The sequence below is a fragment of the Peromyscus californicus genome, unplaced genomic scaffold (assembly GCF_007827085.1).
Source record: "Peromyscus californicus insignis strain IS unplaced genomic scaffold, ASM782708v3 Scaffold_1__1_contigs__length_55948999, whole genome shotgun sequence".
NCBI lineage: Eukaryota > Metazoa > Chordata > Mammalia > Rodentia > Cricetidae > Peromyscus > Peromyscus californicus.
Window position 1 is genome coordinate 53,318,215 of NW_026294492.1, and position 21,364 is coordinate 53,339,578.

The 21,364-nt window shown below is 52.4% G+C and overlaps 1 protein-coding gene across 5 annotated transcripts; it reads right to left on the bottom strand.

Moving 5' to 3' along the window:
* Positions 1-4,878: 4,878 nt before the first annotated feature.
* On the bottom strand, positions 4,879-19,970 carry Znf77 (zinc finger protein 77). 5 transcript variants are annotated; one of them, XM_052747023.1, is made up of 5 exons: positions 19,598-19,970; positions 18,385-18,457; positions 17,178-17,355; positions 14,554-15,047; positions 4,879-14,418 (listed from the first exon to the last, which is right to left on the bottom strand). In XM_052747023.1, the coding sequence occupies exons 3-5, from the start codon at positions 17,282-17,284 to the stop codon at positions 12,602-12,604; spliced, it is 2,418 nt and encodes an 805-aa protein (XP_052602983.1). In that variant the 5' UTR covers positions 17,285-17,355; positions 18,385-18,457; positions 19,598-19,970; the 3' UTR covers positions 4,879-12,601. The 5 variants fall into 5 exon arrangements, with proteins under 5 accessions (XP_052602983.1, XP_052602982.1, XP_052602984.1 ...); XM_052747022.1 differs by having other exon boundaries at positions 4,879-13,950; positions 14,086-15,047; positions 19,598-19,969; XM_052747024.1 differs by having other exon boundaries at positions 4,879-14,151; positions 14,419-15,047; positions 19,598-19,968.
* Between the last annotated feature and the right edge of the window lie 1,394 nt (positions 19,971-21,364).

The following is a 21,364-nucleotide window of genomic DNA, read 5'->3' on the forward strand; positions in this document are numbered from 1 at the left end:
AGACATGGAGGGAGTTGGACATACCGAATGGGAAAAAAAGGTAAAAACCGTGAGGTGAAACATAAATTATAAATGGGTTAATGTTATAAGAGCTACTGGGACAAGCCTAAGCTGAGGCCGAGATTTCATAATTAATATGTCTCTTTCGTTATTTGTGAGCTGGCAGCCAACAGCAAAGCTTGCTACATCTCTCTCTCTCTGACTGTCCCATCTCTTGCTGTCTCTGTGTCTCTGTCTCCTTGATGCCTGGTCAGACTCCATCCCACTACAGAGGAGGGTTTCCCTACCCACCCACGATCTAGACAAGCTGGTCACTCAGTCTTCAGTGGCTGAGCCTGGAGAACCGACTGACCATAGGTGCTTGGGGCGGGAGCCCCTGGTCACTATATCCAGTGATATCTAGTAACTCAGAGGGGTGGGTAGAGGGGACTGGACACTTGCCCAATCAGGAGCACTGACATCACCAGCTTGGTCCAATCAGAGTCCAGGAGTGGGTGATCTTGAATGCTGCCCTGGGAGTACCAGTGATCCCTGCTCTATCCTCACCCCCACCCCCACATCTCCCCAGCCCCACCCCCCAATTCCCATTTGTAGTGGCAACTGTAATGGAGAGACACCACAGAAATTGTTAAATATAGAGACATCTTTTTTTTTCAGCTTTTCTATTTTTCTTTATTTTTTACGTGAATGCCCTGTCTTCATGTACAACTGAATGCCAGAAGAGGGCATCAGATCCCATTACAGATGGTTGAGAGCCACCATGTGGTTGCTGGGAATTGAACTCAGGACTTCTGGAAGAGCAGCCAGTGCTCTTAACTGCTGAGCCATCTCTCCAGCCCCTGGAGGCATTTTTATATATGGCTCCAAATCTTCACCTGGACCAAGAAGTCCCCCACCATGAGTGACACATTCCGAACCCAGCAAAGTCTCCATACAATATTCATCTCTCGAGGTTCACCCTGGACACAGCCATCCAGTGCCAGGACTGAGGTCAGGCTTACAGGTGTCTCTCTTTGCTAAAAACACTAGAGAAAAACTCCAAAGACACGTGATACCACGCACTGGAGAGACGTCGTCTATGTAAGGAATGTGGGGGACCATCAGCCATCCCTCAGCTTTTCGAAGACATAATAACATGCACCTATTCTTTGTTTTTGCTCTTTTGGGGAGCCCACCACCCAGCTCCCAAGTGAATCACACACGGAGGCTTATTCTTAATTATAAATGCCCAGCCTTAGCTTGACTTGCTTCTTGCCAGCTTTCCTTAGCTTTACATTAGCCTGTCTACCTTCCGCCTCTGGACTTTTACCTTCTTCTGTTTCTCTGTATCTTTCTTACTCTGTTGCTGGTTGTGTAGCTGGGTGACTGGCCCCTGAGGTCCTCCTCCTTCTCTTGGTCCTGCTCCCTCTCTCGTTCCTTGATCTTTCTCCTCTCAGATTTCCTCCCAGGAACAAGCCTAAGCTAAGGCCGAGCATTCATAATTAATAATAAGTCTCTGTGTCTTTATTTGGGCTAGTGGCCCAAAGAAAATTCCAACTGCACACATGAGCCCAGCAGTGGTGATGCACACCTTTAGTCCCAGCACTCGGGAGGCAGACGCAGGCAGATCTCTGTGAGTTCAAGGCCAGCCTGGGCTACAGAGCGAGATCCAGGACAGCCAGGGCTACACAGAGAAACTCTGTCTCAAAAACACAAAACAAAAACGACACATGAAATGACACCCTGCAAAAAGCACCAGGCACGCAGTGTGGGTCACCCTGCAAAGGGACTCCTGCACAGTGTTCCAGAGGCAGCTGGACACCGGAGAAGCAATCCCATGAAATTGTGCCGTGGATGGAACCCAGGGCCTTGCACAATGCTAAACAAACATCACTACTGAGCTGCATCCCCAGCCCTGACGTGTGTGTTTTTATTCATGGCTGTGAGTGTGTGCACATGTGTGTGTGCACATGTGCTCGTGCATGTGTAGGGCCATGTGCCCAAATGCAGAGGCTAGAATGAGTGTCAGGGCCCCCTATCAATCCCTTTGAGGCAGACTCTCTCCCTGAACCTGGGCCTCATGTGTTTCTCAACGAGGCCAGAAGCAAGTCCGATGACCCCCATGCCATTGCCCACTCAGAACTAGGGTTGTAAGCCGCAGCAGAAACCCAGCTTTTCCGTGAGTGCTGGGATTCGAACCCCACGTCTCACAATGGGGAGCAAACTGTGTACAGCTTGAGCCGTCGCCGCTACAGCCTCTGTAGTGGGCTTTGAAACACAGCTAGGCTTGAATTATGCTTTGTCTGATGGCAGCCTGTCACAGATTAGAACCACCCGGGTCGGGGGTGCGCCTCAAGAGCTGCCCCGACTGCCCTGACTGGCCTGGAAAGGTCCACGACGTTGACAGCAGCCCAGTTATAAAAAGTTGGTCATGGGAACATCATCTCCCTCTGGCCGCCAGGTTGACCCGCCCACCGCTGCTTTTGGTGGCAGGACCAGTGTCCCCAAGCATGCATCGTGGAATAGGGACCGGTGGCTCTCCAGGAACCTTCTGGTGCCAGATTAGGACTACTGAGGAAGCCCACGTTGTGACATCTACCGGTTGTCAGCCCCCAGTGAGAGACAGCTATGGTGGAATACCGTGACGCCGGGCTCCAGTCTGCAAGACCAGGAACCTGGTTCTCTGTGTGTCTGGTGGCTCTTGGCTGGTGTCACCGTCTTAGAGATGACTTAGTGCATGTGCGCGCACACACACACACACACACACACACACACACACGCACGCACACACACGCATGCACACACAAGCACACGCATGCACGCGCACGCACACAAGCACACACGAACGCCCACACACACACGCACACACATGCACAAGCACACGCACACACGAACACGCATGCACACGCGCACACGCACACAAACGCGCACACACAGCTGTGCTGCTCTAGTGACCCCTGACTGAAACAGCTCAGTTTCCACCCAGTGGATAGTGGGAAATATCTCTTAGGGAGCTGTTTGCACAATGAATGATGGCTTTTATTCAGCTTGAGATTTTCATGAACTCAGTGTAACAAATGTGGGAGCCCGCCCATCACATTTTCTACCTTTCCTGCTGGGATTATTTTACCTATTAAAATAAATTAGAGCAGTTTGTTTTTTGTTTATGAAGTATCAGAAATTCCAAATTATGCAAAACTTGAAAAGCCAACAGTCTTGTGTAGACGGTGCCCTCCCGCATCCCGCATTTGGTGTTTGGTTTGGTGTGATGGTTCAGGGTTTTTTTATTAGTTTGTTTGGTTGGTTTTGTTTTGTTTGTTTGTTTGGTTTTGTTTTGTTTTTATCAACTTGACACAAACTTAGAGGCACCTGGGAAGGGTGAATCTCAACTTGGCCTCTGGGGTATTGTTTGACCTGCCAGGACCCAGCTATGTGTGGCCACCTCTGGGTGAGCCTGGGAACCAGCTGGTGGGAAGCCTCCCCATCCCCCACCCCAGCGCTGGGGCAGGAAGGGCGTCCTCAGGCAGGACCCCACCCAGCCGAGGTTCCAGCTGGAGAAATGAAAAGGCTGACCTGAGTTTCCTGTTCCTAAAGAGCAATTGCAAACAAAAGCTGCCCGGATGTTGTTGTACAGCGGGAAGAGGGGGATGTCCGTCCCAAGCAGGCAGAGTCGTCCACCGGGTACTGGCTTTAGTGGCATGAAGGACCCAAGAGTGACAGTGTCTCTCAGCCTGAGGCTTCAGAGGGCAGTCCCTGTGTAAAAGTCCCTGAGCCCATTGCGGGAAGCTGTAAAAGTGAAGCCTGGGATGCAGTGTAGACCCCATGACGTTGGAGATGGCAGAACCGTGGGACAAGGGTCAGAGAGAGCTGCAGACCCGGTACGGAACCAGCTCCAGAGAGGAGGCGGCAGCCGCAGGGACGGAAGGGGCAGAGCTGTGCACACTTGGACAGCAGACGGGGAGATGCAGGTTTGGAGTTTGCCCAGCTGGTTTTCAGTCTTGCTTTAATCCAGTATTTCCTCGCTCTGTTCCCTTTCCTTCCTATTGGAATGGTAATGTATGTCCTGTGCCAATGTATGTTGGAAGTACGTCATGTCATCTGCTCTTTGTTGTTGTTGTTCTGTTTGGGTTTTCAAGACAGGATTTCTCTGTGCAGCCCTGGCTGTCCTGGATCTCGATCTGTAGACCAGGCTGGCCTCAAACTCACAGAGGTCCACCTGCCTCTGCCTCCCCAGTGCTGGGGTTAAAAGCGTGGGCCAAGCCTGGCTCTTCTCTAGATATTTATGCATGGCTAAAACGTCTCTTTGTACACTTCCCATGGCTCTGGGACCCTGATTCTACCATCTTGCTGGCCACAAGAATGTATTATAGAGATTCAGCTGTGTATTGAAGCTATATTTTGACTGACCAAGGATTCGTCAAATGGGAAGCCATTTATCACAGAATATTTAGTGTTATACAGCTTTAATATTCAGCTGAGCCTTGCTATGAATTTCTTGTGGGCCCATATATTATTAGACCATTTGGCAAACAGTTCAGCTTCTCAGACCTGCTGAACCTCTAGGTAACTAACTCCCCCACTGAGTCTAGGAGACAAGCAGGCAGTAGATGCACAGCTTTGCTTCTTGTGCAAATGAAGCTCAGACCATCCGCTTCCCTCAGGCTAGGGGCATGGCGGAGAGATGGACTGAGGACAATGGGGCTTTTTGCATAGCCAGGTGCAGTAAGGACTGGAGCGGAATTCCAGAGGAGAGACAGAACCGCATGGCCAGAGAGCAGAGGAGGACAGAGGTTGGTAGAGGGTAAAGCAGATCTCTTACAGAGTTTATCAGGGCCAGGGGTAAGGAGCCAGTGTTGTGCCCTGGGTCAAGACCCCCAAGAGACCACCAGAGACATGAACTCACGGAAATGGAAAAGCAAGGTTTATTAAAGCAGTTCAAACCGTGCAACAGGGACCTCAGTCAAGCATCCCAACACAGCGGAGGCTAGAGGAGGTGCCCGCCCCTCTGCAAGCTCAGCTTTTAAAGGCAAAAACCACAAGGTTACATCATTTAGGGGTGCTAGTACGGGTACAATTCTGATTGGCTCAAGTTTTAGGGGCTTTTCAGAATTTCTGTGTTATGTTACTTTGTAGTTTTAACCGGTTGTTTGTCAAACTTTATAGATTACCTCTGGCATTGGGGTACCCTATGTTTAATCAGTTGCTACCAGACGGCTCTTCAAACATCCTGACTTTGTCCTGGGACCCATGTCAGCAGCTCTGAGAATTTTTGAAACTCAGGCCTGTTTCAAGCTGGGGTGAGGGGCTTGCTTGAAATGCGGTTGTAAGGGTTCTGTCCTTAATTACGTCACCATCCTGTGACTTTGTCCCAGCCTAAAAAGCGGGTAGGCCCTCTGTGCGCCCCCTTCTCTTTCCGCTCTCTCCTTCCATCTGTCCTCTCTCTCTCTCCCTCCCTCTCTCTTCCCCCCCCCCTCCAACAAAGCTCTAAAAAGGTAACCATAGCCTGTGATTATTCCAGTCAGCACTCTCCTCTGCCGGCATGGCCACTGCGGGCGGCGGCCAGCCACGAGCAGCACGCCGTTTAACCAACAGCGGGTGCTTTGGTTCTTCACTAGGAAGGCGAGATGGAGGACGAAGGGACAGAGGACGAAGATGAGGTCAAAAGCATAGGAGCTTACTAAAACAATGAGGACAGGAAAAGTGGGCACAGAGAGGAGCTGAATGTGAGGACGGAGCTGAAGCTGTATAGATATAATTTTGTCATAGAGGAACAAAGTAATGGACAAAAAAGCATGGTGTATGTAGATTTCTTTCCCTCAGATAACCCCACACCAGATGTAGGGTCTTTCCCAGGACTCTGGGAGGAATTTCCTCAGGGCAGGCCTTGGGAAAATTCTGTTATCTTTGCTACCACAGGCACTACGTGTGACTTTGTCCCTGGATGGCGCAGCAAGCACGGTGACCCCCTCCCTCCCACAGGTCAGGTCTGGGAGGATTCTGTTACATGGAGCCCAACTATGCAACTCTCAAAGCTGAGTTCAGTTATTACGTTGAATTATGTGTCGCTAGAAATAATACACATTTGGACCAGCAAGAGGGCTCTGTGCATAAAGGGCCTTGCTGCCGAGCCTGATGACCTGAGTTAATTCCCTGGAAAAGAGAGCACCAACTCTTCAGGTTGTTCTCTGCTTTCCACATGCAAGGCATGCCACATGTACCCCCAACTAACACACCATCCAACCAAAGCAACCAAACACAGTCAACTAACTCACCATCCAACCAAAGCAACCAAACACAGTCAACTAACTCACCATCCAACCAAAGCAACCAAACACAGTCAACTAACTCACCATCCAACTAAACAAATTAATAGATACATAAGAGAGCTATTCATGAGCTGAGGAGACGGCTCAGCAGTTAAAAGTCCTTACCCCACTAGCAAAGGACTAGCCTTCACATATCCAGAATGTACATAAGTTGCACATGGTATGGCAGCCTACCTTTAATTCCAGCCTTGGAAGGGTTGACAGGGGACCCGGTTTCATTGCAAGGCCCCAACTTAAAGACCTAAAGTAGAGAGAGATGGAAAAAGAATCCAACAATAACCTGAGACATGGTCTCATGTAGCCTAGGCTGGCCCCAAACTCACTGTAGACAAGGATGACCTGGGACTACTGATTCTCTGGTGTCCTTCTCTCCAGGGCTGGGATGCTGGGTGTGCACCACCATGCCTGTTCCTGTGGAGCCGGGCAGGCAGCCTCGGCACCATGGTTCACTCACTGGAGCTTAAAGGAAATGCCCCTTGCACCCTCTTCATTGGAACGCTGGGAAAGGCAGCTGCAGGCGACATCCCACTCATCAAGGGCCCCAACGGCTGTGGGATGTTTGTGCACTGTGTGAAGGTGGACTGCTGTGACTGTATCAAAGACTGTTGGGACCCAGCCTCTAAGTCTTCTTCCCAGGGTTTCCAGAAGAGTCTGAGGGAAAAGAATCCAAGCACACCCAGCTCTTTAGTCCATTCACTTTATTCTTCTCATACAAAACTCCGTCTCCACAGCATCAATTCTGTTCTCATACTTAGCTCCTCTCTGTCCCTTCTGTCCTCTCACGGTTCTAAGTTCTTTCTGTCCCATTCTCATCTTCTCCCTCCTTCCTGCCTCTATCTCTTCCTCTCCTCTTCCCATGACCTGTGCCCCTACACCTACCCTGCCACTTTCTGCTCGGCCGGGTAAGTCGGCCTGCAGCTAGGAAATCTGCCTCATCGCTTCACTCCACCTGGTCTCGAAAAACCATTTTCCTGAGTTCATTGTCTGAGGGGAAATCTGGGGGTGCCGCTAAGGCTGTGTAAGAAAGAGGGTCTGAACTTAATTTGCACAAGAAACAAAGCTATGCACCTAGGGTCCCCCTGACCTAGGCGGTGTCTCCATGTGGGCATTTACCTAGCAGGTGGTCTGGAATGCTATACTGTCTGTCATTTGTCCTTGGATTTGGGCTAAAGGAGCTGGCCCTGGCTTTGTGTGCTTGCTAAAGGAGAATATTGCAGAAGGCAGACTTCTGAATTCTAATGCTAAAAAGGAGCAGAAAGCCTGGAAGCAGGAAGCTTTGCCTGTGTGACTATATCCAAATACCTTAGTTGTATATGCCCAGGGAATGATCAATCTACACTGTTTAGAAGTTCTTGACATGAGAGCACACATGGAATTCATAGCAGAAAACAGCTGATATATTAAAAGCCAAATACTCCTTGAGACTTGGCCTCCTCTGGGAGAATTCCTTGATTCTTCCAGGTAATGGCTTTGCCATTGTCAGCTGAATTCTTACTTCAGATTCCTGCATCATGATTGGTATAACAAAAAGTTGGACAGCCAATAGGCAGGACTTCAGGGCAGAGAGGACTCTGGGAAGAAGGTGAGATCGCCAGCCAGAAGCAGAGGAGAGTAGCATGAGCAGCATGGAGAGATGAGGTAACAGTCACTTGACAGACTGCAGATTAATAGGAATGGGTTAATTTAAGTTATAAGAACTAGTTAGGGCCGGGCAGTGGTGGCGCATGTCTTTAATCCCAGCACTCGGGAGGCGGAGGCAGGCAAATCTCTGTGAGTTCCAGGCCAGTCTGGTCTACAGAGTGAGATCCAGGAAAGGTGCAAAGCTACACAGAGACACCCTGTCTCAAAAAACAGAAACAAAACAAAACAAAACAAAAAACTAGTTAGGAAGAAGGCTAAGCTTATAGGCCGAGCTTTCATATTTCATTAATATAAGTATCTGTAGGTTATTTGGGGGCTGGCTGGTGGGACAGAGAATGACCCATTACACCTAACTTGTAAAAATGTGAATTCTCTTGAGAGGAGAGGAACTGAACTGAGGATGCTCTTAGAAGGGTTCCTGCAAAACCAACTGTCAAGGAATGCCGGTTCCAGATTCAGCAACCAAGGCACACAGGGGTCACTGCATCTGCTGTAGGGGAACAGGGCAGGCTACGTCCTGCTCTTCCCGCACTGTCCACATGCTGCTGGTTAACAGGCACACGAGGATGCAAGATTGAATGAAGGCCCCAAGGGGTCTCCGTGGCTTCAGGGAGTGGCCAAGGCCAGGCCATTTGTGGCAAGGTCTGCAGCCCTGAAGGAGGCCCTGAGAGTTCACTGTGTGAAGCTTTGAAGGTGAAATATATCAATAGACACAAAATAGAGCTGGTCCACAGACCAGGCCAAGTGCATTGTGGGCAACAAAGCTGGAGGGGTGGGACCATATCTTAGTCAGTGTTCTATGCTGTGAGGAGACACCATGACCACACCAACTCTTACAAAAGGAAGCATTTAATCAGGGCTGGTCTACAGTTCAGAGGGTTGGGCTGGGTGTGGTGGTGCACGCCTTTCATCCCAGCACTGGGGAGGCAGAGACAGGAAGATCTGTGAGTTTGAGGCCATCCTGGTCTACAAATTGAGTTCCAGAACAGCTAGGGCTATTCCACAGAGAAACCCCTGTCCCAAAAAACCAAAATTAAAAAACAAACAAACATTTTCAGAGGGTTAGTCTGAGATCATCACGGCGGGGAATAGACAAGCATGGTGCTGGAGCAGTAGTAAGTAGCTGAGAACTTCACACCCTGATCCACAGGCAGCATGCAGAGAGAGATACTGGGCCTGCTGTGGGGGCTTCTGAAACCCCAAAGCCCACCCCAGTGACACACCCACTCCAGCAAAGCCACACCCCCTCTGGAAAGGCCACACTCCCAATACTTCCCAAACAGTTCCACTAACTGACTAAGCGTTCAAACATGAACCTATGGAAGCTGTTCTCATTCAATACACCATAGACCACTTGACCCTTTTGGAGCCCAAATGATCCTGTCCGAGTTCCAGGTGGCAGACATGGAGTTATGGGGTAGGGGCTGTCCTACAGTGTTCCCGTTTTCTTCGGTCTTATTATTCTTAGATGTGACCCCATTCCTCCCTCCTGGAATAGGAATATTTCTTCTGTGCCAATGTCTGTTGCAAATGTGTAGCTTAATTTTTTTAATTGTACTCACAGGTAAGAGATTACCTGGAGTTTAAGATGTGAATTGTGAACTTGAAAAAATTATTACTTTTATGTGCATGGGTGTTTGTGGTGGTTTGAAAGAAAATGGCCCCCAGAAGGTTTCAGGCACTATTAGGAGGTATGACCTTGTTGGAGTACGTGTGGTCTTGTTGGAGGCAGTGTGTTGCTGTGGGGATGGGCTTTGAGATCTCATACATGCTCAAGATACCACCCAGTGTCTCAGACTACTTCCAGTTGCCTGCAAGATATAGAACTCTCAGGACCTCTCCAGCACCATGTCTGCCTGCACACTGCCATGTCCCACCATTGATGATAATGGACTGAACCTCTAAAACTGTAAGCCACCACCTCAATTAAATGTTGTCTTTTATAAGAGTTGCTGTGGCCAGGCAGTGGTGGCACACGCCTTTAATCCCAGCACCTGGGAGGCAGAGCCAGGTGGATCTCTGTGAGTTCAAGGCCAGCCTAGTCTACAGAGCGAGATCCAGGACAGGCGCAAAGCTACACAGAGAAATCCTGTCTCGAAAAACCAAAAAAAAAAAAGGGGGGGGGGGGTTGCCGTTGTCATGGTGTCTCTTCACAGCAATAGAAACCCTAAAACCATATTTTAAAATGTATGTCTATACACCATGTGAATGCAGTACCAACAGGCCAGAAGAAGACATCAGACTCCCCTGGACTGGAGTTACGTTTGCAAGCCACCATGTGGTGCTGGGATCTTAACCCAGTTCTCCGCAAAAGCAACAAATACTCGTAACTGCTGAGCCCCCTCTCCTGCACACACACATGGATACCGCCATCTTTTTTCAGACAGGGTCTCAGGTCGTCTAGAGCAGCCTTCGCTACCACAGAGGTTGAGACCAACTTGAGACACACGAGAATTTGCAAAATAAAATAAGACTGTAATAGTCAGGGCTGTGCAGATGTCTCAGGGCACAAAGCCCTCGTGCAAGCATGAAAACCTGAGTTCTGATTCCTACAAACACATAAAAGCAGGTGTGGCCGTCTACATCTGTAACCCCAGTGCCGAATGGGTGGAGACAGGAGAATTTCCGGGGCTCAGTGGACAGTCAGCCAGGTGAAACCAAGAGATTCAGATTCAGGGAAAGAGCAAAAAGTGAGGGTTGGGGATTTAGCTCAGTGTTAGAGTGCTTGCTTAGCAAGTGCAAGGCCCTGGGTTTGATCCTCAGCTCAAAAAAAAAATAAATAAAAAATAAGGGGAAAAAGTGAAGAGGGGCTGGCGAGATGTTTCAGTGGGTAAGAGGGTTTACCACACAGGTGTGAGGACCCGACTTTGAATCCCCGGCACCAAGCATGCCCATGTGGCCCTGTGACCCCAGTGCTGTGGGAGACTGGAGGATTGCTGGGGCTGCCGGCTTAGTTTGCAGTGCAGAGAAAGACCATGCGTCAAAGGAATAAGGCTGAGTGTGAGCGATCGGGACACCAATGCCCTTTTCTGCCCTCCATGCATGCACAAGTGCACCTTCACAATGCACATGTGTGTGAGCATGTGTAGACACACAAAAAGTGGAGAACAAAAGAACGAACCACCCATGTTGATCTCTAGTCTTCATGTGCACACACACACACACGCACGCACGCACGCACGCACGTACGTTAATGTGCATGCACCTACACATGAGCTGTCAATCAAGGGAACTGGGTGGGCCCTGGTGTCAATGTGAGGCTCCAGCTGGAGAATGATGCAATCAGCAGCCCTGAAGACAGGACCAGACTGTCAATCAGATGTTAGCATCAAGGGAGCCATCTAGTCAGGTCCTGGGACTGGGATTCCCCAGCCAGAGCCACTGCAGATGTTTATGAAGTTCCTCTGTTTTTATGAGCATGGTGACTTCAGGGAGGGAGCCACAGCAGGACCCTTGGTAATTTGTGGTTACTGCCCAGGCGGTGGTGGCGCACGCCTTTAATCCCAGCACTCGGGAGGCAGAGGCAGGTGGATCTCTGTGAGTTCGAGTCCAGCCTGGGCTACAGAGTGAGATGCAGGACAGTCAGAGATACTGAGAAACCCTGTCTCAAAAACAAAAAACAAAAAAGTTTACCTTCAGCAATACAGGCACACTTCTACTTACAGAACAAAACCCAAAGTAAATACTGACATGGGACAAAACAGGATGTTTATTAAATCTTTTTCTCAGAAACATAACAAGACACTACAGCCCTATGACTCTCTACTATGACTGAGGCACTTAGAAAAGGAAAAGGGGCTGGGTTCGGGCTGGAACTGCTAGCAGAATACTCGTCTAGCATACGTGGCAGGCCCTGGGTTTGATCCCCAGCACCCCCTAAATGAAGAAAAGAAAACCAAGGTTATGCCATATTAATAATAAAAAAGAGGAGCTAGAGAGATGGCCCAGAGGTAAAGGATGTGCACTGCTCTTGTAGAGGACCTACGTCATTCCCAGCAGTCACACTGAGTGTTCACACTCACCAGATCCACAGGATCTGACCCCTCTAGCCTCCAAAGACAATGTACCCACTTGCACACACACACACACACACACACACACACACACACACAAACTAAAAAGAAAACAAGCCTTTCTTTAGAAATAAAGAAGGCCAGGTGTGTTTTGTGCACATTTGTGGGAGACAGAGGTTGGGGGAGGGCTCGTCTAAAGCTTGAGTCTCTCTCGGGCAACATAGTGGGATCCTCCCTCAGGGAGCTTGTGAGGGATGTCTGCCTCCTCTGAGGTCTCACAAAAAAAGACGAGGGTCGGGCAGCGGTGGCGCACGCCTTTAATCCCAGCACTCGGGAGGCAGAGGCAGGAGGATCTCTGTGAGTTCGAGGCCAGCCTGGTCTACAGAGCGAGATCCAGGACAGGCACCAAAACTACACAGAGAAACCCTGCCTAGAGAAAAAAAAGAAGAAAGAGAACAATGAGGTGACACAGCCAGGGTTTTCTGGGGCCTCCAAGTGATGTTTCTTCCCAGTGTGCTTTTCTCCACTCACCAGAGGACACTTTTCACACCCATGGTGATCTATCTGTGTGGGCTGAGCCCAAGACCCTGGGCTATGCTTGTCTGACACCCCATCACAGGGCCACACTCCAGCGGTGGCCTCTTAAATGTTCTTTCGAGCATGAATTTTTGTGTGTCCTATAAGGGCAGGGAGAGACATGAAGGCTTTCCCACACTGCTTGCACTCATAGGGCCTCTCCCCGGTGTGTGTCCTCACGTGTGCGCGGAGGGACGAGGAAGAGCGGTATGCTTTCCCACACCTGCTGCACAGGTAGGGCCTCCCGTCCCTGTGGGATTTCATGTGCTTGTGGAAATACTGAGAGTGACTGAAGACTTTGTCACACAGCTCACATGCATATGGCTTCTCGCTGCTGTGTGTCCTGACGTGCTCACGAAGGGAAGACCGGGAAGCCAAGGCTTTCCCACACTGCGGGCATTCATAAGGTCTCTCCCCGGTGTGTGTTCCCACGTGGATGCGGAGGGATGCGAAGAAGCCGAAGGCCCGCCCGCACTGCGCGCACGTGTATGGTCTGGCCCCACTGTGCATCTTCAGGTGCGTCTGGAAGTAGGCGTGGCAGCTGAAGGTCTTCCCACACTGCTCACACAGGAGGGACTCGAGCCCAGCGTGTTTCCTCGAGTGCGCCCTCAAGGACGCGGGATACCGGAAGGTTCTGCCACACTCCCTGCACTCATACGGCTTCTCCTCGCTGTGTGACCTCCCATGTTCCCTGAGGGAGGAGTAGCAGGAGAAGGCTTTGCCACAGTGCTGGCACACGTGCGGCCTCTCCCCGGTGTGCGTCCTCATGTGGTCTCGGAAGGATGACCGACAGGTGAAGGATTTCCCGCACTTTACACACTCGCGGGGACCCTCTCCGTTGTGCAGCCTCATGTGATCCCGGAAGTGGGAGGGGGATCTGAAGGCTTTCCCACACTCTTCACACCCGAAGGGCCGCTCTCCGGTGTGCGTCCTCATGTGCCGTTTGAGGTAGGAGTGGAAGCTGAAGGCCTTCCCACACGTGTCACAGGCATGACTCTTCTCGCCTTTGTGACTTCTCATATGTCTCTTAAGGGAGTAGGGACAGGAGAACACAGTCCTACATTGTATACATTCCAGAATCTTTGTCCTGCTAGGAGTCTGGATGTTTTTCTCAGACTTTTTCCTGGAGTCCCGACGCTTGTAGGCGCTCTCCTGGACTTCAGTCTCCATCCGCGGGGGCTGGCACAAAGGACAACTCCCACAGCCCTCACAGGGAGGTGACGCGTGTCTGGTGAAAGGCATTTTCTGGTTCTTGGAGGCTTTCTTGGACCTTGTGCCTTCACTGGGTCCTCCTGCATCTGGGACACTACAGGACACAGCAGGAGCCTCGGCCTGGCTGGAGGCACCTCCATCTGCACAGGGTCCGTCCACCAAAGGACTGCTGCCATCAGGAGCCTCGGCCTGGCTGGAGGCACCTCCATCTGCACAGGGTACGTCCACCAAAGGACTGCTGCCATCAGGAGCCTCGGCCTGGCTGGAGGCACCTTCATCTGCACAGGGTCCGTCCACCAAAGGACTGCCATCAGGAGCCTTGGCCTGCCTGGAGGCACCTCCATCTCCACAGGGTCCGTCCACCAAAGGACTGCCATCAGGAGCCTCGGCCTGCCTGGAGGCACCTCCATCTCCACAGGGTCCGTCCACCAAAGGACTGCCATCAGGAGCCTCGGCCTGCCTGGAGGCACCCCCATCTGCACAGGGTCCGTCCACCAAAGGACTGCCATCAGAGGCCTCGGCCTGCCTGGAGGCACCCCCATCTGCACAGGGTCCGTCCACCAAAGGACTGCCATCAGAGGCCTCGGCCTGCCTGGAGGCACCCCCATCTGCACAGGGTCCGTCCACCAAAGGACTGCTGCCATCAGGAGCCTTGGCCTGCCTGGAGGCACCTCCATCTGCACAGGGTCCGTCCACCAAAGGACTGCTGCCATCAGGAGCCTCGGCCTGCCTGGAGGCACCTCCATCTGCACAGGGTCCGTCCACCAAAGGACTGCCATCAGGAGCCTCGGCCTGCCTGGAGGCACCTCCATCTGCACAGCGTCCGTCCACCAAAGGACTGCCATCAGGAGCCTCGGCCTGCCTGGAGGCACCTCCATCTGCACAGCGTCCGTCCACCAAAGGACTGCCATCAGGAGCCTTGGCCTGCCTGGAGGCACCTCCATCTGCACAGGGTCCGTCCACCAAAGGACTGCCATCAGGAGCCTCGGCCTGCCTGGAGGCACCTCCATCTGCACAGCGTCCGTCCACCAAAGGACTGCCATCAGGAGCCTCGGCCTGCCTGGAGGCACCTCCATCTGCACAGCGTCCGTCCACCAAAGGACTGCCATCAGGAGCCTCGGCCTGCCTGGAGGCACCTCCATCTGCACAGCGTCCGTCCACCAAAGGACTGCCATCAGGAGCCTCGGCCTGCCTGGAGGCACCTCCATCTGCACAGCGTCCGTCCACCAAAGGACTGCCATCAGGAGCCTCGGCCTGCCTGGAGGCACCTCCATCTGCACAGCGTCCGTCCACCAAAGGACTGCCATCAAAAGCAGGAAGAACAGTTAAGGGGTCATGAGGGATGACACATAACTTCAATGTTCAGAGTTTTGTTTAAGATAGTGTCTTGTGCCAGGCAGTGATAACGCACGCCTTTAATCCCAGCACTCGGGAGGCAGAGGCAGGCGGATCTCTGAGTTCAAGGCCAGCCTGGTCTACAGAGGGAATTCCAAGACAGCCAGGGCTACACAGATAAACCCTGTTTCAAAACAAAACAAAACAAAAACAAACAAACAAACAAAACCCCCAAAAAAACAAAAATTGTCTTGCCTGCTATGTGGCCTCCAACTCTGTACGCCCCCACCTCAGTCTCCTGAGCTCTGAATAGCAGGTGTGTGCTACTTCACACAGCCTACTGACTGGTGCCTGTTGACTCTGTTACAGACTAGGCACACTTTCAGCACTGTCTGCCTTGGTGTCTATTTTTAAAAATCTTGTCCGGGGTATCATGGGTATGTAGGGGACATCCTTCCATCTTTACAAGGATTCCAGGGATCAAACTCAGGTTGCCAGGCACACATGTCAATCACCTTCATCTGCTGAGCCACCCCAGAGCACTACCTGTCTTGCCTGACGTAGATGTTCCCACTGCATGTTCCATCAGAGCAATGAACGATGGCATCTATGGCCTAAGAGTAAACTCGAATGAATTATGATTCAGATATGTGACACTGTTACCAGACTCACAAAATACTTTCTTGGCTGGGCATGGTGGCAGAGGCAGATGGATCTCTGAGTTCGAGGCCAGCCTGGAATACAGAGTGAGTTCCAGGACAGCCAGGACTACACAAAGAGACCCTGTCTCAAAAAAACAAACAAAAACAAACAAACAACAAAAAAAAAGAAAGTTCTCTGTGCACACACATTTGCATTTTTTAATTTTTAAAAATACTTGTATTACGTCGAGGAGACGGCTTCGTGGATAAAGGCACTCACTGGCAAGCCTGCTGGCTGGCTTGAGTTCAGTCCTTGAAGACACAAATATAGTTTGTGTTTGGAGACAGGGTCTCTCCACATAGCCCTAGTTGGCCTAGAACTCGCTATGGAGACCAGGCTGGTCTCGAATTTACCAACATTCACCTGCCTCTGTCTCTTGAGTCCTGGGGCTAAGGGCATATGCAACATGCCTGGCCTCCTGACATTACATTTTGAATCCATCAAAGGATTAATAAACTGATGTACTGGCTGATTTTGCGTCAACCCAACATAAGCTGGAGTCATCAGAGAAGAAGGAGCCTCAGCTGAGGAAACGCCTCCATGAGATCCACTGTAAGGCATTCTTCTCTCAGTTAGTGATCAATGGGGAGGGTCCAGGTGGGACCATCCCTGGGCTGCTGGTCCTGGGTTCTATAAGAAAGCAGGCTGGCCGGGTGGTGGTGGCGGCGCGGCGGCGCACGCCTTTAATCCCAGCACTCGGGAGGCAGAGCCAGGCGGATCTCTGTGAGTTCGAGGCCAGCCTGGGCTACCAAGTGAGTCCCAGGAAAGGCGCAAAGCTACACAGAGAAACCCTGTCTCGAAAAACCAAAAAAAAAAAAAAAAAAAAAAAGAAAGAAAGCAGGCTGAGACACATGGAACAAGCCAGGCAGCAGCACCCTCCACGGCCTCTGCATCAGCTCCTGCCTCCGGGTTCCTGCCCTGCTTGAGTTCCTGTCCTGCATTCCTTTAGTGATAGCGAAGTGTAAGTCGAATAAACCCTTTCCTCCCCAACTAGCTTTTTGGACACAGTGTTTGGTCTCAGCAATAAAAGCCCTAATTAAGACAATTAATTAAGGTGTTCACATGACCCGGCACCTCTGGAAACACCCTCACAGATACATCCAGAAGGGAGTTTTAGGGATGACTTCCTACGGCTTTATCTGATCAGCTTGACACCACGGACCACCACATGTGCGCTGACCATCAAGTCTACAATTCCCTCACATCTGGAGTCCATTCATATCTACTAAGATTGCATGTCCAGATGCAAATGAATCTGTGTGTGTGGAGGGGAGAGACCAGCTGGGGTCTTCCCCAGTCACGCTCCGCTCCTGATTCGGCGGCAGACTGGACAGCAAGCCCCATGGGTGCACAAGCACTAAGATCTCCCCGCCTCGGCGCAGGGCGCCCTCACCTCAGATGCCTGTCCTGGCCTTGCTGCCCGGCTGCAGAGTCATGGGTTTGGCGGCCTGCGTATTTGATGATGTCGCCGTCGATCCGTTGGATTCGTTTGTTCTCCATGCGATGCTGCTATGGGCTCGACCGCTGTCTTCACCTCGACTGCAGGGATCTGAAGCAGCGCCAATGCCACTCTGACGAAGAAATGGCAAAATGAGCAAAGACGGACCTCCCTGCTGTTCCTGGCACAGGCCCACCCAGGACTGTGAGTGGGCGAGTGTGGCTTGGTGGGAGAGCCCTTGCCTCGTGTGAGTGAGGTCCTCAGCTCTATCACTGGTACAGAGATCGAGAACAGAGAGAGAGAGGATGGGAAGGAGGGGAGAGGGGAGGGAAGGGTAAGGGACCTCACATTGCTAGAATGCCCGCACAGACAAAACTTGGTGAACCTAGAACTGCAGACGAAATCAAGTGTTGGGCCTGGAGAGTCGGATCAACCTGTAAGGCGCTTGCCACTCAGGCATGAGGACCTGAGTTCAGTCCCCAGCAGGGAGGACGGAGAGGGATGGCTGGCCCTGCCCCAGAAAACAAGTTGGGGAGCATAAAGAAAGAGGGAGCTGTGGGCTGGAGAGATGGCTCAGTGGTTAGGAGCAGTGGCTGCTCTTCCAGAGGACCTGGGTTCAATTCCCAGCACCCACATGGCAGCTCACAGCTGTCTGGAACTCCTGTTCCAGGAGACCTGATTCCATTAAACAAACGTATATGCAGGTAAAACACCAAATGCACATAAAAATAAATAAATTATTTAGAAAGAAATAAGAGAAAGGGGGAGTTGATGGTCATTAGATGCTCGCACAAGGGCTGGGGAAGGGTAAGGGGTGAAAACAGCCACCGTCTTAGACCTGCACAAAGATGCGAAGAATAATAAATGAGCTTAAAACTTTAATGTTGCAGATATTATTTTAACGAGGCAGAGGCGTGCTACACTTGTTTATGCTGCAGAATATTTAACTGTGTAAAGGTGTGTTACTTTTATGTTGCGTTTGTTTAATTATGAAAAGCTGTTGCACCTTGCCTGTCTAGGGCACCTGATGGTCTGATAAAGAGCTGAACGACCAATAGCCGGGCAGAGAAAGGATAAGAGGGGCTAGCAGAGAGAACAAATAGGAGGAGAGATCTAGGCTTGAGAGAGAAGAACAAAAAGAGGAGGAGGAGGAGGGACGCACCTGGGGCAAGAAGTCAGGCAGCCGCCAGCCACAGAGACGCAGTGCCAGTAAGATACACAGAAGGTAACAAGCCCTGAGGTGAAAAGTAGATAAAGAAAACCAGGTAAAGTTAAAGGAGCTACCAGAAGCATGCCTATGCTAGGCCGAGCGGGCATTCACAACTGATAATAAGTCACTGTGTCATGATTTGGGAGCTGGTTGGTGGCCCAGGAAAGCAGAGTATGAAGGAAAACACAGGATCTGGACCTCTGGCCCTCACGAGTGGCCAAAGCTTTGTTCCCATGGGATCTCTGCGAGTTCAAGGACAGCCTGGTCTACATGAGAGACCCTAGCTCTAAAAAAAAAAAAAAAACAAACAACAAAAACCCAAAATTATCAATTTTAAATGTCCCCTAATTCTTGTTTCCTCAGTGAGCCTTTGTATTCCATACTGTCGAATGCTGGCCAGACTCTTTTCAAATGGATTCCAAGTTTTAAAATAAATAAATTTAACCGGGCATGGTAGAACATGCCTTTAGTCCTAACAGTAGGGAAGCAGAGGCAGGCAGATCTACAGAGAGATCCAGGACAGCCAGGGCTGGCTACACAGAGAAACCCTGTCTGAAAACAACAACAAAAGATTAAGTCTGTGTGTGCGTGTGTTTGTGCGTGTGTTTGTGCACCTGAACCCAGGTGCCTGGGGAGGGCAGAAGAGGGAGCTGGATCCCCCAGAACTGGACTTCCTGGCAACTATGGCCGCAGTGTGGGTGCTAGGAACCAAACTCAGACCCTGTGCAGTAAGTCCTGAGTGTCTCTTCAGCCTCCCAACAAAGGCACCCGGGGCTCCTGACGACAGGCTGGTGGCAGGTCACGGTGTGGGCTGCAGCCCCTCCCAGCCCTGGGGAACTCCTCCCAGGCTTGCGAGCGTAACCATTAAATTCGTGTCCGTCCTCCCACACCACCTCCGGGGCCGGAGACCCGTCCTTGTGACCAAAGTCCCCTGCTCCCGAAGTCCAACTCCCCCCGGTAATTTATTCTTGCGGCCCAGGCCGGCCTCCCACTTGTGGCAATCCCACTGCCTCGGATTTGCCGCTGCTGGGCTGCACTGCACACATTCGATTTTGCCGCGTGTCGGGAGGGTTCAGCCCAGTTTCCCAACCCCTTCGTCCCACACAGTGGCCTCAGAGCCGACTCCGGGCCACGGGGGCCGTGTGCCCTCCCGCGGCCCACTCACCAGCCTCCGCGTGGCCCGGGCCGGTGCAGCGGTTTGTGGAGAGATTGATAGCGGCAGCCGCGACGCCCCGCCTCCCGACCCTGGTTGGCCTCGGGCTAGACTGCATTGTGATTGGGTGGCTCTCCTGGGACCCGCCCTCCGCGGCCTGACGGACAGGTGCTGGGCTCTGCTCCGAACCAGACTTTCCTTGCCACGCCCCTGGAAACTTGATTGACAGCCCTTTGCTGGCACGTGATCTTTGCGGCTGGGCTAACCTGGGGGCCGCTTGGCTCCCCCTTCCCGCCTGCTTCCCATTCAGGCAGGGCCGTGAAGGGCCTGGACAAGGCCGGCGTCCTGGTGGGCTGCAGTGTGTCACCAGGTTGCCCGGGCCCCGGAGGCCCCGGAGGCCCCGGAGGCCCCGTTCAGCCCGCAGGACGCGGCTGGGCTGGCCTGGCACCCGCCTCTCACCCTGGCGCTCGGGGAGTGGAGGCGGGGCGGTCAGCGCTGGAGGACAGTCCGGGCCACACGGTGGGACCCGTTCAAGGCCCGCGGGTCACACCACGGACGCCCCGGCTTGTTGGGTCATTTAAACCGCATGGGCGCCGGGGCACGAGCGACGCAAACTCTGGGTTCGATCCCCGGAGCCGCAAACGAAGAACGTGGGCCGGTGCGGTCGGTGCACGGCCTCTCGGGGACACAGCGGTGGGGCCCGAGGTTCCCCCGGCCGGGGTCGCACGGCGGTGCCGGGCGCCGGGGACCCGCCAGCCTCAGCCGCGTGCCGCAGGGGCCGTGGGACCCTGTCTCAAGCACAGGGAAGAGGGGGTGGTGGAAAGGGCTCCAGGGGACGGATCCTCAGGGCTGCCCCGGTCTCCACGCGCGCAAAGACACGGTCGAGAGCTGCATTTGTGCAGAAGTGGCATCCGGACCGTCAGCCCTCCCGGAGGCTCAGCGGGGACGGACTGTTAACCCAGGACCGCACACACCCTCCCGGCCTCCACTACATCTCGGGGGTGGGGTGGGGGGCAATAAAAAAACAATATGACCCCAGAGAACTTCTTCCACCCCGTGGGCGCCAGGGCTCGACCTCAGTTCATCACGCTTGGCCGCAAACACCTTCCTCCACTGAGCCCTAGGGTCGGCCTTTCTTTCTTTCTTTCTTTTTTAAAGATTTATTTATTTATTATGTACACAGTGTTCTGCCTGCATGTATGCCTGCAGGCCAGAAGAGGGCACCAGATCCCATTACAGATGGTTGTGAGCCACCACGTGGGTGCTGGGAATTGAACTCGGGACCTCTGGAAGAGCAGCCAGTGCTCTAACCGCTGAGCCATCGCTCCAGCCTCTTTATTTATTTTTAATATTTATTTACTTGTGTGTATGTTTCTTGAGGTAGCGCCAGGGCACATCTCCAGATGCTCCTTATAACCTTGCAACAGCGACCGTCGCTGCCTCCGAGTCCCGGGCGCCGGGCTGACGCGCATGCGCAGCCCAGTCACCGCCAGTTCCCATGGAAACCGCACCGTCGCGTCCCCCGCGCGGCCCCGTGGGAACCCACGCATTTCGTCCTGCGCGGACGCGCTACCTCGCACCCTAATCCAAAGTCACGCCCTCCCGCGGACTCGGATGACACCCCCCCTTACAACCAAATCCGCAGCTCGCGCCTGCGACCGCGGCACCGGAAGTTCTTTCCCTGCCCTTTGACCTCCGTCCTCGACCTTTGACGTTTGGGTCGTAGGCGTCGCCCCCGCGTACACGCGGTTCTGGACACGTAAGTCAGAAGAGGAGTAA

Bases quoted from the DNA above. Each gene is read 5' to 3' on its own strand.
- Znf77 (XM_052747021.1), bottom strand. From the start codon at position 17,284: ATGGAGAACAAACGAATCCAACGGATCGACGGCGACATCATCAAATAC. The intron at 15,048-17,177 runs GTGAGGGCGCCC...TTTTGATGGCAG, and splicing joins GGCCAGGACAGGCATCTGAG to TCCTTTGGTGGACGGACGCT.